Source organism: Agelaius phoeniceus, chromosome 2, assembly GCF_051311805.1.
Source record: "Agelaius phoeniceus isolate bAgePho1 chromosome 2, bAgePho1.hap1, whole genome shotgun sequence".
Classification (NCBI taxonomy): Eukaryota; Metazoa; Chordata; class Aves; order Passeriformes; family Icteridae; genus Agelaius; species Agelaius phoeniceus.
The window spans coordinates 80,294,288-80,311,118 of NC_135266.1; the positions used below are offsets into that span (position 1 = coordinate 80,294,288).

Consider the following 16,831-nt stretch of genomic DNA (forward strand, 5'->3'; position numbering starts at 1 on the left):
CAGCACTGTGCAAGCCACACTGGCTGCCAGTGCCACCCCTTTGCTTTTTCTTCATGCAAGGCACCAGGAAAAAGAAACAAAACAGCTTCTGCTTTTGTCTTTCTGTTTGCAGTATGGCTGGCTAAAAGTGGCTAAGCAAATCAAGTCTATTGCGAGTCATGCTGAGATAGCTGCAGCCACACACTCTCAGCCCCATGGCTGCTCCTGGACTGGGCTGGCAGCAGCTAGTTTTGGCCCTGGCCACTTCTGGCCTTGGGGCCATCTTTTGGCCCTCCCCGCTTCTGGCCTTGGGGCTGTCTCCAGCGCTGGCCACAGGGCCAATGCTAGAGCTAGTCTTGGAGTAAAGCAAAATTTATGTGCGAGCCATGCTGAGATAGCCCTGGCCACACAGCGCTGTCTCGGCCACACCAACTCCAGCCAAGCATCCTGGCTGCGCGGTCATCCACAGCGCCGGGACATTCTCAGTGGCATGGCCCGGAGGCAGCAGAAATCTGAACCAAGCAGCACGCTGACCCAACCATGTGGGCCGTGCAAGCCTGGCCTGGGCAGGCCTGGCCTAGCCGCAAGGGGCCGGCCTGGGCCTGGCTAGTTACCCCTTCAGAGGCCGGGAACCAAGAGAGCTTCCCTGCCCTAGCCCGTCCATAAATGCGTTTTTGTAGAGGTGCATCCAGCTCTTCTAAGTGGTTTAACTGGGTGTCAATCTCCAAAAATAGCCCTCTGATTGGTAATGGGGATGTCAATCTTTCCCCCCAACTGAAAACCAGGCTTGGTTAAACCAGGACAGCATCCACCTCCCCTTCCACTCCAGGCCTTAGCCCTGACTGCCAGCCAGGGTATCTGTTTGGGGAGTCATGGTTTTGTGACTGATATTCCCAATGGACAGACAATTGTCCATTAAAAACTAAAATGAAACCCTCTGGTAATTTCCTACCATCACAATTTTAAGTAAATTCAATTAAACATCCCAGCTGTGAATAATTCAATTTTAAATAAATTCTCTGAAGGGAACAGGGTCTGTAGAACAGGATTTCCTGTGTATGTCTTACCTGAAACATTTCTTTCTATGAAATTTATTCTTCTTTCATTAAAGTATAAAACTGCTGAAACGTGGTGCTCCCTGCACTGCAGTAACCCAAACCTCCCTGTATCTTTCCTGAGCAGAGAGCTGCCATGTGCACGGGGAAGTGTTCAAAGTGCATTGGGATCACCCTCTTCCCACTGGCAATATGTGCCATTGTCTCCAACATTCTCCTGTACTTCCCCAATGGACAAGTACTGCAGCTCAGCGAGATAACTGATTTAGTTTGGTTTTTCCACGGCATTCTGGGAGCTGGGATACTGGTAAGAGATTAATATTTCTTGTGAGTTTTGTTCAGTTTTGTTTTAAATTTGGGGCCAAGAAAATCACCGTTAAAAAAAAGTCATAAAAATGTGTTTTGCATAGACATGTGAACAGCTTAAATGAGAAGTTGGGTATGTAACTGAGAAAATGCATTTATGGCAAAAAAAGTGCCTAGTCAAAGAAATACAAAACATTCCTGAAATAAATATCAGGACTCCAAGAAGCACTAGGCCTAACTACTCACTGTGGAGAAGAGTTACATGAGTGTTCATCCTCCAAGAGTGAAAGCAAAGCTGAGGTCAGCTGGAGGCAGTGAGTTTTCACTATTGTCTGCACCCCCAATTCACAAAAACATTAAGGGAAAATCAAAAACGTGTTTCAGCAGGTGTTAGTTTGAGACCCAGCTAACACTTTACAAATGTGGAGTTGCAAATGGGTTAATAAGCTGAATGCCTCCTGTTCCCACACTCCCACCCACCTTCTTTTGGGTTGGATCTGGTTTGAATGTGCTCTTCTGTAACTAGTTCTCCATTCCAGGCCTCAGGAAAGATCACTTTTATGTGAATATCCATGTCTAGAAGGGAACATGTTGGGGAATACTTATCTTTCCAGTTCATCAGAAAGCCTGCTCCCCTTGTGCTCTTTCAATTATCTACCCAAGTGCAGTTAAAAAGCTGAGCAAGTAATATGCATATGACCAGTACTGGGCAGATGGCAAACTGGCACAGAGCTGGCCAAAAAATAAATTAATCTTTAAGAATAATTAACTTAGAAAATAGTAAATCTCTTTCACAGTCAGCCTATGATGCAGCTGCTGCTTAAGTCTATGGAAAGCCTGCAGTGAATCTGGTTCATACTCATATTTCCCAAAGCAGAAACATGGCATAAGGTCATTCAATAAACTGTTCTCCACCAGCAGCTTGTCTGCTTCTTCTTGTGGCTACCACTTGGCCCTATTACTCATGCTGAGCTTGAACATAAGCATGAGTTTGTAGAAGGAAGAAGTGCAACTACATGAGAGACCTTGTGGAAAATTCGCATCACTGCAAGCCCAGGAGCCATTGGCGTTCAATGAAAGGAAAGGAGAGATGTTAGACATGAGAGCATCACTGGCTCATTGAAAACGTGCCTTCTTTTAAGGCTTCCACACAGATTTGCCTGGGGCCAGCACCACATACATCAAAAATGAGAACAGCTAGTCAGAGGAGAGGAAGAATTTGCACTGACCTTCAAAACACAACATTAGGAGTAATTGATCCACAAAAAATTCTGTTGAGTGCACGTTTTCCAGAAAACAGCATGAGAAATGCCCACAGGTAAGGGGAAAGAAAGCATTATCAGCAGCTCCATCTTCCAGATGCTGGAAGCATGGGAAAATGAAGACTGGCTTTTCAGTGTCCTAAGGAGTTAAAACAAGGGAGAGGATGCTCCACGACTGAAGTCTGGTCCATATCCTGACACTTCAGTGAGGAAAGATGGAGCTGCAGTGTGTTCCCCCATCCACCTGGATTCCTCCCAAAGGAAACTGAGGCAAGCCTTGCCAACAGGTTGCCCGATCTTGGAGAATCTCCCCACAACTAGGATGCAGCCTCCAGAGTCAAGACTGTGGGAGAAACTTCATAACAGCCTGGTTTAGCTCTGTGAGCCAGTAAACCTCCCTGCACCTGGGAACTTCATCTGTAGACTGATACATAGATTGTCAGCATACCCTTTGGCTGAGCAGCCAGCTCCACCCTTTCCTCCTCTGATGAATTTCTAATGGAAATTATATGACATGAAAACCTCTCAATTTCCTTATTTCAAATATTTGGGATGTAAAGAGAGTAAGACTGGCTCTATGTGTCGCAGTAACGCCTTTCGTCATAGAAAGCCTGTGTGCAACAGAAGGAAATGCCTGACTGAGCCATGGCTCACACACAGCTCTTGTTTTACTGACAACAGCCAAACCCAGCAAATTCTCATGCCCGTGTCAAAAGGCAGGTGTTTATAATCAGGCACTGCATAAAAAGAAAGCTGCCAAGCAAACCCTTCATCCTGAGCCAGGCTAATAGATGACACAAAAGTGTTTGCCACTTAGATGGGAAACCTCGAAAGAAAAATGACAGCCCTGGAGGAACAGGAGTGTTGGTTTGATGGGCAGAGGTATTAACTCTCCTTCTGAGTGCCTGACAGTAGAACACCTGGGCTGAGGCTGCCTTGGGGACCATTTGTGATTATTTAAGACTGGACTTCTTTGCAGGAAGCGGAACACCTTTTTAATCTCAATGCTCTGTTTCTGCAGGTTCCAGATGTGGTCCAGCCAGCACTTCAGGTGCTGTAGGTTGCCTCTAGGGTGTGCATAAAAGGCAACAGAGAATAAATCCTTTGAAAAATATCTAGGAGCCTACAAATCTAAGCAAGTTTCATAACAACGTCTCACACTGTTCAACAGAGATATTCACACTACACACATAAATTCCGTGGGCTTTGTTAATCATGGACATTCTGCTCTTCCTGCCCTGAATGAGAAAAAATCTTGCCAGCATCTAGTGAGGCCATTTTTACAGTCCTTACCTTTTGGGTTTGTTTTTTTTGTTTGTTTGATTGATTGATTGATTGATTGATTGACTGATTTGGGCTCTTCTTCTTTCATTAACTTTATGGTAACCATTTCCTAATTTTTTAAGTACTCCTTTACTTGTGCTGCTCTTTGAGATGCTTTAACCATCACTGGTGTGTAGAGACAAGGCAGTGGGAGTGTGCTGGCTGCAAAGCCAGACCCACAAAAGCTTTCTTGCCCTCTGGCTACCAAACTGAAGGCAACTTTTCCTAACTCCAGGGTGTCTGTAAGGCAGCATAATATCTCCAGTCATAGATGGTTACTGACTACATTATATTGGTCCAGCTCTGCCTGATAATTTCCATGGAGAAAGCTGATGTGAACTGAAGTTCCCCATTGACTGAAGTCCGTCTTGTAGGTTTTCCAGAAATTCAGCACAAACACCCCCCACCCAAACCAAAGTCAGATCTGTTTCAGGAAGCTCAAGGCTGATTTCCTAATTATAAACCAGAGCAGAATGCTCAGGAGGCTTACACTGATCATAATTCTTAGTCCAGTTATGTATCTTTTCTGGGCAGAAATTCAGTTTTCTCAAAACTAACACATTTTTTTTCCGAACAAAAAACTCCAACAATCCTGTGCTGAACCTTTTTATACCCTGAAAAGAAAGCAGTATAGCTTCAGCAATCAGAATTGATGTACCAGCAATTTGCCAGACTGCAATCCCACAATTATTTCTGAGTAACTCTTCAGTGGCACCAACATCCAAGCAGGTGTAATTCCCAGAGAAGAGACAAAAGGTGACTTACATTTGAGGAACATGATGCCCAAGCTCTTAGAATTTAAAAAGCACCCCAGCAGAAGTGCTGCACACTAATTCAAAGCCTATGCTTTTCTTACAGGTTATTTTGCCGGCATTCATGATGCTGGGAGCAGGTGGAGCAGGATGTTGCGCTAACAGGTGTGGGGTAAGTGGATATTCATGTGTTGAAATGGCACTACAGAGGTTGTGCAATAGCTCTTGAAATGGCTGCTCAGCATGTGGAAATGTGCAGTGACAAACCATCACACCTCTGTCAGCAGCCATGTCAGGGAAACGGAGAAGAGGAGCTTGATCTGCAGCGTCCCTGGGCTGGGGCTGAGGGCTCAGTGAGCCAACAAGAACGTTATGATGCTGCAGCTGCTGATAGGAGGGAAATAAGCCAGGGCCAGGGATGGAGCCTTCAGGCACAATGCTGAGAGCAAAGGGGGCTACATCCCATGAAGTAAAATGTGGCTCCAGCTTCCTTGAGCTCCCCTGTTCAAGGCAATCATAAAGACTGAGACAGTTGCCTGTTCCTCCTGCTTCCACAGAGTCCTGGTTCCTCTATACCCTTCCATGGCAATCTACTTTTCCACAGCTTCATCCCTGCTTTTCTCTGTAGGGATACACACATCCCCTATTTGCAGGTCCATGGCCAAAGCATGAGATGCTGCATCTGGCACTGAGGAGCCAGCACTTCTTCCTGCAGTTCTGACCAGTAGCTCACATGTGCCCAAATATTATGCATGTGAAATATGAAAATGTAATTTAGGCTCTCTGACACCTAAAGAAAGGCCAGAGAGATGTTTTACTTGATAATTAAGAATATTATAAAGCAACATGTTATAAAGGCATATCCATTCACCCTCAAGCCCTGGGTAAAGACTTCTGTGTGGCTATCATTATTGGCAAGAAGAAACTGACTTAGAAATTTTTTTGAGTCTGCATCCTTCCCAGAAGCAGCCTGGAATGAGAGATTCCATGCAGTAAAGCACGTCTCTTCTGTACTCTTCAATTAATATTTAGTCTGATCCATGAGAAAACCTTTGCCTCTTTAAAACATTTTACTTAATTCATGATACATAATACCAAAATAGCATTCTTTATTAGGATGTCACACATTAGCAGGCACACCCCAAGGGACATGCCGTTACATTGATTTTACCAAATGTCACAATGTCACATGCACAGACAGGATGCTGACAATGGCCAAGCAGGCCAGTTGCAGAGCTGGGGTGAGATCCTAGGCACCCTGCAAACAGTGCCTGAGCCAGCTGCTTTGCTTTACTTTGGGTGATGTAGAAAGCAGTGATGAAACACAGCTACTGTTGTGGTTCCTATGCTCACTGAATCTGTTAAGTCACAAGGAGAAATCCAGCTGAACTGGGCTGAGTTCACACAACATCTCAGGTGTCTCTTCTCTATCTTTCATCCCAGCCCTAAATATTACAGAGCCAAGAGTCAAACTTCCCCAGGCTGGCTGGTTTCACTCCCCAGCCCAACAACACAGGTGCTAGCACAGTGTCATCCAACAGCCCACATCCACAGACCCACCACAATCCTCCATTCTCCACCTCCTCTTTCACTATCTGAGCCATTCCTAGCAGCAGTACATCAATGCCAGATACCCTGTCTGCACCTTCCCATCACATTGGTTACCTACAAGCTGTTCTCCTTTTCTTTATTTGCTGTTATAGAGGAATAAAATAGATATTAAGAAAGTAATTTGATTATGCACTGTGATATTTTGTAGAATCAGGAGAATCACAGAATCATTAAGGTTGGAAAAAAACTCCAAGTTCATCAAGTCCAACCTTCAAATGAATACCACCATGCCCACTAAGCCATATCACAAAGTGGCTGATGGCCAAGTGATGAAGCTACCCAAAGCAAAGTGGAAAACAGGCTTGGTGAGGACAGTCTATCTATGAAAATGCTGTCTTTTTGAACACACTCCCTCTGGAGTCATACACCTCTGTGAGGTGGAAATGGTGAAGCTCTACTCCCTATGTTTTCAACAGTCTGCTTGAGATGCTCAAAGTAGGGATGAGATGGGGACATGAGCGAAGAGTGAATGGCTGTGAACAACTAAAAACAAGTTTACCCTGCACAGCTACTGGGGAAGAGTGATTTCCAAACGTTCAAAAAGAGGTCAGTGTTGCAGGGAGATCTGAAGGCTGATGGTCTGCTTCTTTAAGGGATGAAACTTCAGGCAAAATGTGCTTTGTGGAGAGTGGAAGGAAATGCACAGGCATCCAGAGCAGGGGTGCTCAGATGTCCTGACTATAAGGGCTGTATATGCAAGGCAGGGTAGGTATGGTGTGAGGCCCTGGAGAGCAGAGAATTCCTGGGATGGGTTCAAACATCCACAATATCAGCAACGTCCCAGAGTGACAGAGCTCCTTGGGAGGTAGGTCTGGATGGACCTGCTAAGGGTTCCCCACCTACTGGCAGAGAAACAGCCCTCATGGAACTACTCAGGAGCCACTGTAATCCAAAGGCAAGTTTGGGCACCTTTCTGCTTTGGAAATCTTACGTATAAAATGATAAATTACACTTGGATACTCCAAATTGCAGAACTGCTTGTCATAATAAAAAGGGAAAGAAAAAGGTTAAAGAATTATTACTGATCAGAATTATTGTTTAATCAAAACATAACATTTTGCTCAGGGCAGGGACTCTGTTCTATTTTATTTTGCACAATTCCTGGTTTAATAGTTTCAGACTTCATCAAAGCCTTTACACACTGCCAAAGTATCTTCAACAGTAATAAAAATAGTATGTTTCTCATACTTTTTATTCACTTTAGTAAGTTTTCCAGTTCACAGTGATTACATGCTACATTAAGTTTCTTCATTAATCAACTTTAAATTATTATTTACAAACATACATCAATGGCCTCTTGTCCTTGCATTATGGAGTAATGAATTTGGAAAGTAATAGATTTAGAAAGCTTCAGTGTCTTGCAGCTTAGCACGTACACATCTGAAATTATCCACTGCACTGACGTGATGAGGAAAAAGACCCACCCAAAATACAGCTTCTCTCATTGCATCAGCAAACATATAGTCCAGTATTTCTAAGTCTTCCTTAAGAGTTACTAGTAGAACAAGAATAGCCATAGCAGCTTTCCAGACAAACTTAAGCAAAGATATCCAGATAACCAGACAGAATAACTATTCCATCAAAAACAAGCAAACAAACAAAACCAAACAAAAAAACCCAAAAAAAACCCATAAAAAAACCCCAAAATACAAAAAACCCAAAAACCACTTCCAGACAAAAAACAGAGAAGAAAGAAATGTGTATGGAGCAAGAACCAGGGTATTAAAGAGCAGCACAAGCTGGGACAGGAAGAACTTGGTAACTTCACCAAAGAAGCTGATACAAACATTCAAAGAATGAATTCTAAGAGCCTTCATCAGCTCACCAGGGACAATTCAATTGAAGGATTGAATAAAGCAGGGAAAATCAGCAAAAATCGTCAGCAAAATCTTTTCAGGAGTACAAAACAGGTCAACATCATGGGAAACAAATTTCAACACACTCAAGCATCTCAGCTTAGGCCTCCTGTTGCAATTAAGGACACAAATGAGGAAATGAAATATTTCAATGAGAACTACTACTAGAGAAAATGCTGAAAGTTTGAGATGATGAAATGGTCAATAAAATCCTTGGATTTTCACAGATTATGAGGCAAGCCTCCAGAAAAGTCTCCAGATCAGTAGATAAAATGGAGAAATGCCCCTGCATGTCTAGAAAATGCTGAGGAGAGCCAATCTAACAGCTGTAGCAAATTCAGACTCTTCTTTTGGGGACAAGTAAAGTCTCTGTCTAGATGATCCTGTACACAGTAAGGGAAATAGCTTGGATGAGGTTAGTCCTGCAGTCAACAGATTCCAAATGAGACAATCATGTGACAGAACACAGTCATCACAGATAGCACTGACAAGTACTACCAGTAGTAACTGCTATCATAAAACATAGTAATACCAAAAGACCATTTGACTTTTTCTTCATAATTATCTTTGGGATGCCCTGTACTGCTACCAAAATGAATTGTTAACATAATTAAGATCCTTCAACCAAGAAGCAGAATGCAGAGTTGAAGTAAATGAGGAAGCAAATGGGGAAAAGTGATTCAGAATAGGTAGGATTTCAAAGAGAGTATCAGTCACTCACCTTCACCACAAGGCATGGTTGGTGATCTTATTGTGAGAGACAGTGCATCAGCTACAACCCAAACACTGTTTTGGTCCAGGACAATAGACTAAATTATCTACATTTTGCTGACAATGGAGCTCTGCTAAGAGGCAATTCAGCCAACATGCAGATAAAGACTAAGGAAAGAGTATCCAGCTTTGAGTTGTTAATCAGTTATGATTAAATAAATCCCATGAGAAATCCCAGCAACTTTTAACTCAGGATTGCCTCAGAGGCAAAACAATACACAAAATTAGTCAATTCACACACCAGCATCGAGCAAGGTTCTACAGAAAGCTGTTGGCTGGTAAGCTGGAAACTGCATTCACCAGCTTGAATGTGTTCAAACAGTGAAGACTTTTCAAGGCTTTGTCAAAAACTCTGACGTGGATGGTGGATATTTCCATTTGACTGTGTAGTGCAGTGGTCTGTGGAACAACTGGGACAAGGAGAAGGTTTCTACCTGTCTTGTGGGGTGGTGGATTTCACCTGGTATTTGCTGGCAATGGGGAATTATGAGACTTGAGATATTTGGCTTCAAACCTGAGTCATGGATGAGAGTATTCTGTATGTGCTTCCTTGGTCATGCCATTGCCCTGCCTTTAAGGCAGGCCTACTGCCTTCTCCCTGCTCCAGGTTATCCCCTGGCTCTATGGCAGAGTTGTGAACAACCACGAGCAGTGATTCTTAACAAGACTATTGAGAAGCCTGTCCCAGATGCACCACCAGTAGCACCCTCCTGGGATTTTTGTTTCTATAGACAAACAGCAACTGGATACATCCCATTCATTACTAGAAAACTACCCAGAATGGAGTAAAGGTAACATTTCTGTGGGAGTGGCTGATGTAAAACATGAATGCATTACATACAATTTGAAGTCACTGCTGGTTTGTTGCCACATGCAGCACAATTAGATTTCTCAACATGAGAAGTGGTAATCGCATGTCATGGTGTTGCAAAATGGAGGAAAGCAGGGAAAAGAAAGGCTTTTTTGCATTCCATCAATTAGCAAAAACAATTAACCTATCTTTTGTTACTTTCATATCTTGTTCAGTAGTTGCTTGCCTTTTTCTGTTGGTGCAAGGGCCAAGAAAGGTGAAGAGTTGGAAATGCCAAGGTACATGATACAGAACAGATCAATCCAGGATTAGCCTTATACAGGCTTTTGAAAGAAAACTCACCAGATTTTTCATAATTATTAGCTTAAGCATAAAACTCAGTAAGTTCTTTAACATCTAGGACAGCTACAATAGTCATAAAAAGTCAACTATTTTTTACTCCCACAAATTTAGTAGCAGTAGTCTTTTCAGCATAAAGTAAGAGACAAAAAAGAAAATTCTTTCTCATTCACTGTGAGTTCTCCATGCTACTCAAACCTTTGTGCACACTATGTTGAAGGTCTTTTCCCTTTCAGATGCTGCTGTCAGTGATCCTGTCTGTGATGGGATTTGCAGGAGGAGCATATTGTGTGGTCATCTCTTTGTTGGGGCTGATTGGGGGTCCTCTGTGTGACACAGGTGATGGAGAATACCTCTACCCTTTCAGGAATGACACTCTGGAGTGAGTATGGCTTCCAAACTCCTCCAATTTTGCTTTCCCTGATCGCTCCCCTATCTTTTTAAAGTGAACTTGGATTTTTCCAAAATGAACTGATGGTTCACCCTGTGTACACCTAAACTCACACTTCTGTGAGTAGCATGTTCCAGCTGGTCATTTCTTTGACCAAGGAATCATCCTTGGGCAAATTGCCTGAGTTTCATCTGCTGTGCTTGCCACAAGTCCCTTGTGCAATTTGCACCACACTTTCAAAATTCTGTGAGCTGTGACTCCCACTGGAGTCAAAAGGAAATGTTTGCTTACTGTGCCACATTAATCTGTTAAATTACAAAGAATTCAGCCTGCTCCACCTGCTTCTGAAAAGCAAAGCAAATCTTCTCTAAATCTAAAAAGCCAACCTTGACAACTATGCTCTTCAAATCAGAGCTAGAGATAATGAATGGACTGGGCTGAGATACCACAGCAGGAATGGAGAATGTGGAGACACGTTTTAAAACCTTTCTCTTTAGTTATTAACATAATTTTGCCATACAACAAACAGGAGATACTTGTGCATGCAACAAAGTATGGATGTGGCTCTCTTCCCTAATTATCAGTTGCATCTCTGCAAAGAGAATTCTGGGGAGAATCAGCAGCTTTGACCAATTATAGCACCATTTGAAACTCACTTTGTGCAGTCAAGTTCAGAAAATGAAATGCCAGAAAACAGAGAAAGCATTCTCAAGTTTTTACTTTCTAATACCTTGCCAAATATTTTCCTCTATCACAGAGACAATTATTTGTTTAACCAGACAACATGGAGTATTTGCAAACAACCTGAAAACATCATCCTTTGGAATATTGTCCTTTTCTCTATTCTCCTGGTCATCGGTGTGATTGAAGCTATTCTTTGTTTCATTCAAGTCATCAATGGACTCACTGGCTTCATATGTGGCACATGTATGAGGAGAAGAAAGGTTGGTATGCAGTAAAAGGGTGCTTTATGTTCTTTCCAGTTTTATTTTTCAGGCTTTGGTGATGGTACATGAGCTGAGAGATCTGCACAGTCCCTGGACGAGCTCCTCTGGGCAGTACAGATGCATTTGCACAGCCTCTTTCTGTCTGTCACATCATAGTCAGGGATAACCTGGTCCTCAGATTTTTCTAAACAGCAGTATGACATACTGACATACTCATTGCATGGCTCTATTGCTATTTAAGAGGCCTTTTTTGATAAAGTATAATGACCCTCCCCAGCATATGTAAGTGAGAGACAAAAAGTAGAGATTTTTAAAATTGGTCAAATATAGTAATGTTGTTATTTTACTGAATGGAAGAAAACATTTTTCAAATTTCATTTATCACTATTGCTTCCTTTTCATTGTTTCTTTTCATTGTACAAGATATTTGCAGTAAGTCAGATATCCCCTGAAATATTAATTAATCATCTTTCATTCATTGCCTTTCAGACAAATATTTCTGGAATGTGAATGACCTACAAGGAATGCCAAGACAAGCCCCAAAATGCTGATTCACATGCAATAAGGATAGTGCACTGTACTGTTTTATTTATGGGGGGACAACAAAAAAAATGTTCAGGTGTTTCACAGGGCAAAATTATTTTTTTATGAAGAAGTCAGGGTGGAAAAGGGCTAGATCATTTCAGTCTGAGACTCCACATTTTCATCTCTCTAAACATACCTGCCAAACCTCAGGTACTGGCAAAAAACATTAATCTGTCTGGCCCTTACTGCTTTACTTGTGTATAAAGCACAACAGTCCTCAGATAAAAGATCACCACTTGCCCTCTCGTGTATGTGGGAAATGGAGCTATTGCTAATGTACACATTTATCAGCTGCATGAAGCAGGCACTCTCTGGCTGATGTAAATAATGTCCCATGCTCCCCAAATCTGACCATGAGCTCACCTGTCTGTTCCTATTAATTTTTGAATGGGGCACTCACAGATTTGAATGAGGATGAGCAGAGAATATATCGAGCAGTGTTTGAGACACTGCAGAGGAACTCAAGAACATGGGTTCCAGCCTCTTTCTGCCACCCTGGAGCCAGATCCCCTTGCCAAAGCCCAGGGCACTTCTAAATTGGCTCTTGAGGAACATCTGAGAGTTGTGGCAGCCGTAGAGGAGCATTTGGGTCGACACAGGTAACAGGGTTTGCAGCAAGAGTTTAGAAATGTCTGGCTTAACAAAAGGGTGAAGAACCTCACCACCAATTTTGCCTTCATGAAACTGCCTAAGAACTTCACTAACTTCCACACAGGTCTGAAGGGCTGCTCTAGAATAGAGCACATGGATCAAGGAATTAACTCACCAAAGATAAATGTAGTAATTATGTGCAACTTAGTAATATATAGAAGATATAATCTGAAGGCAGCAGATTGCATCAGCTTTAGTTTTTTAGCAACTGTAATACCAACCAGCAACTGCATAATTCCCCATCATCACTCAAGAGCAAGCCCTTGATCTTGAGCTAATATCCATGACTGGGATGTTTCAGAAAACTCATCATTTCAGTGACTTCCTCAAAGGTTAATTCTTGGACAGGAGCTGTCAGCCAAACCATGAAATCATCTTTACCCATCCTGAATGCATGTAGGCAGCTAGAAAACCTGAATATATTTAAAGCACTTGGAGCCTATTTTCCCTGATTTGTGTTTTCTCGAAGTTGTTTGTATTTCTGTGCTGTAGCATGGGAACAAGCTCTTTAAATACACTTATTGCAGACATATGTGGCTGCTTGTGCTGTCCTTTAATGCAACATGCAAAATGCTTCACATTCTCCTTTATATCAAAATGGAGAAGAAAAGGCCAGTTGCCTAGATGAGGTGCATATGCACCTTGGAGCATAGTTTCACCCCTAGAAGGAGGAAATTTAACCTATAAAATTTAAATGCAACTTCTGTAAAGAAGAAAGCATAAGACTTGTTGAAGTTTGCAGCCCATCATTAGGTGCATCCAAACCTGCCAGGTGGCTTAAAAAGCTCATGTTCTTTGCCAGCAGATGAAGCATGGACAGAGCAACCACATACAGCTGACAGCCAACCAGGAAAAGAGTTAAAGAGGCAGTGAGAAAGAAGTATACTTGCATCTAGTCAGGTGGAGAGGGACTCCTTCATCAGCACAGGGGCTCTGTGAACCCTTCACAGTCCCTAAATACCTGCCCTTCCTCATCCCTTAGTTTTGACTCCCTTACTCTCACCTCTGGGACAAAGCCAACTTTGGCTGTGCTAGCACCAGAAGAGGAAGAGATACCCACTGGCACACCTCCAGCACAGAAAAATAAGTGCACTGTGCTGCTGCCATCTGCTTGTTCCAGGTTGTCCTGCCCTGGGGATGTCTGTGTGCTCCTGGGAACACCCTCTGTCCTGCCAACTGTGTGACCACTGGCCTCACTGATATATGTAAATATTAAATATTGCTATTCTGAACTTATTTTCTGGCTTGATTTGTGTGGTCTGAAGGACTTGTGAGCTCAAACTACCTCCAATAGGAAGATAAATGGGATAACAGAGAAAGCAGAGTTAAATAAGCTGACTTGAATCACCATGAAGAAGTCTCTTCCAGGGTAGGCATCAAGATACACAGGCCATGGGGAGAGGCAACCTTCCCCCAGCCCACACTGAAAGAGATGCTTAAGGCAAGTGGGAGGCATTGCCCTGCTGAGCAAGGTTCAGTTGTCCACCATGGACAGGAACATCTGGTGCCATTTGAAGTGCAGCAAAGAACCCAGGCACAAATGTCCGGAGATCCAAGAGTCTCATCTGCAGCTAACAACATGAAGGTGTGGCTGACCAAAGCAAACAGCTGTCTCTTGCAAACACAAGGATGCTAAAAATCATTTAGTGAAAATACGTAAAGATGACTAAATTAGATTAAATTATTTCAGCTCATGCTTTTTTGGATCTCCCAGATCACCTTTTACATGAGGCAAGACCTGTGCTCTCAGAAGTGACACCAGAGCCTTCTCCAGGAGCCAGCCTGCACATTGCAACAGGGGCAGCTCTTCATGCCAAGCACTGCAGGGAGACCTGCGAACCCAAACTCTTCTGGTGGGCAAGGTTTCAAAAGAAAATGTCTGCATAATACTAAAAATAATAAAAACTTTGATTTGAACAGGGAGTTGGCCTGACTGAAGATAAGAGATCATGGTTCAGAATTTGGATTACTACAGATTTTAAATTATTGGTTTTGGGGTTTTTTTCCAAGATGGAAAGAATTCTCTCAGGGAAATCTCCTAGCAAAGGAAAAGAACAATTTTGTCCATAAGAGGTTTTTTTTGTAATGTGTACATGAAGAACTTAGTAAAACTAAGACACTTATTCTTCTATATCTAGCTATTCTCTACATTCATCATCTATCTATCTATCTATCTATCTATCTATCTGTCTATCTGTCTATCTTTTCTGTATCTATTGACTTTAAATAATGAATAGTCAAAAACTACCCAGACATAAAGACAAAAATATTTGTATCATTTTGATATTAATTCACTGTGCAATCACACTACACAGGCTCTGATTGAAGGACTTAAATATGTTGGGTTTGCATCAAATTATCCCTCTCTGTCCTTTGAAACTCATGCAGGAGATCAGCCACTTGCAATTACGACTAACTTGGGACAAGAACAAAACTTTAGACCAAGGACATCATCTGAAAAATGTAAATGTTTGGAGACCAACAGCCATGTGTTTCAGCTGTCAGATCAAGGACACAATCCAAATACCAGGGCTGGACACTACAGACTAGTTCATACCCTCTCATCTCAAGAGGAACTGTCAGTTCATTTTGATGCAAATGGCTTAGATGCCTCAGGCCTCGGCACTCGATGTTCTCGATTTTTTTGGCTTGCAGAGCAAAGTAAACCAGCGACAGGTTGATCCTTGCAGATCTCAGAGTGCCGTGGCCTCCTGCTGTACTGCCCCAGCCCCAGTCCTGTGCCTCTGCTCCCAGGTGAACTCTTCTCTGCAAACAAACTTGAAAAATCCCAAAGGGAATTTAAAAATAACCCAAACCTTTCCAGACTCTCAGAGTACCTTATTTAATCTCCTACAGAGCACCAGCTGTTTGGCCTTGTCCCTTTCCAGAGGAGTGACAACCACCCTTCAGAAACGCCCTTCCCTGCAGGATGTCTCTCACCAGGAAGCACCCCTTTTCTCCTGAGCCCATGGGCCACAGAGAGCCATCTAAAGCCCATCAGCAATAATGCAGCACGTTTTACCCAGAGAGGAAGAGCAAAGGCACGGTCTTAGCCACAGAGGCCACTGCTTTGTCCATCTTTATTTCTTCAGTTGCAAAGCTGAGTAGCTCACTACAGAGCTTACCCTTACAAAGCTGTAAGTGCTCACTACAGTGCAGATAATTTCTAGAATACATAGAAAACTTTAAGGTGTAAGAGTTAAGAGGTCAGCTGAGTATCATAGAGTCACAGAATGGTTTGAGTTAGAAGGGACTTTACAATCATCTAGTTCCACCCCCCTGACACTGGCAGGGATATCTTCCACCAGACTGGGTTGCTCAGAGCCCTGTCCAACACATCCTTGAGCACTTCCAGGGATAAGGCACCCACAACTCCTCTGGGCAACCTGTGCCAGTGCCTCACCACCCTCACAGTAAAGAATTTCTTTGTGAAATCTAAACCTACCTTCTTTCAGTTAAAAGTCATTACTCCTTGTCCTGTCACTACATGCCCTTGTAAAAAGTCACTCCTCAGCTTTCCTGTATTCCCTCAGGTACTGGAAAGGACTTGTATCCCCCAAGCTCAGAACCATTGGAGATACACCAGAATATCCTGGCTGCTATTCCAGGAGGGCAAGGTGTTTCCAGCGGGGACTGTAGCCTCTGCTTGGCCAAGTGGACATCTCAGAGGTTTTATAGCATCTCAGGTGACACCAGCCACCTCGATGTAAGCATTCAAATCAAGCTCTGAAATACAGTGACACTGCTCTTAGAAGCAACCCTGAGTTCATCAGTCTGAGACATGTCCTTACTCTGTCCTGCCTCACAAGACTAGAAACAGGTCAGTCAATTCCCCCTAAGATTTGTCCCCATGGGTTACTCCAGGAGCTTGAAGTGAGCAGCAGAGCAGCTGGCACCCAAAGCTGCAGCCCTCCAACATGAGCAGGGAGTGAAACCCACCTCAAAAACCTCTTCATTGGTGAGATTTCTTTCTTTTTTTTTTTAAATTTAAAAATAGATGCATTAGCTGAGAGTCATTTAATGGCAAAAGAGTACAATAACAGATTCAGTGAGGAACTGGTCTTCTTGGTATAAGCTTGTATTTTTACAGCCCTTGCACTGTATATCAACAAAAACACTCCAGATTCAGATGAACTACCTTACATATGCTCTGTCTCTAAGTTGCCTTCATCCCATCATGTCATGTTTTCAC

The 16,831-nt window shown here is 42.8% G+C and overlaps 1 protein-coding gene across 1 annotated transcript; it reads left to right on the forward strand.

Annotated features, from left to right (window-relative positions):
• The first annotated feature begins 1,170 nt into the window (after positions 1–1,170).
• LOC129117490 (transmembrane 4 L6 family member 1-like) lies at positions 1,171–11,913 on the forward strand. The gene is given in 7 exon segments (XM_054628178.2): positions 1,171–1,341; positions 4,784–4,849; positions 9,498–9,693; positions 9,696–9,706; positions 10,302–10,447; positions 11,214–11,400; positions 11,893–11,913. Coding segments are annotated over 7 exon segments (798 nt in total).
• Positions 11,914–16,831: the final 4,918 nt, after the last annotated feature.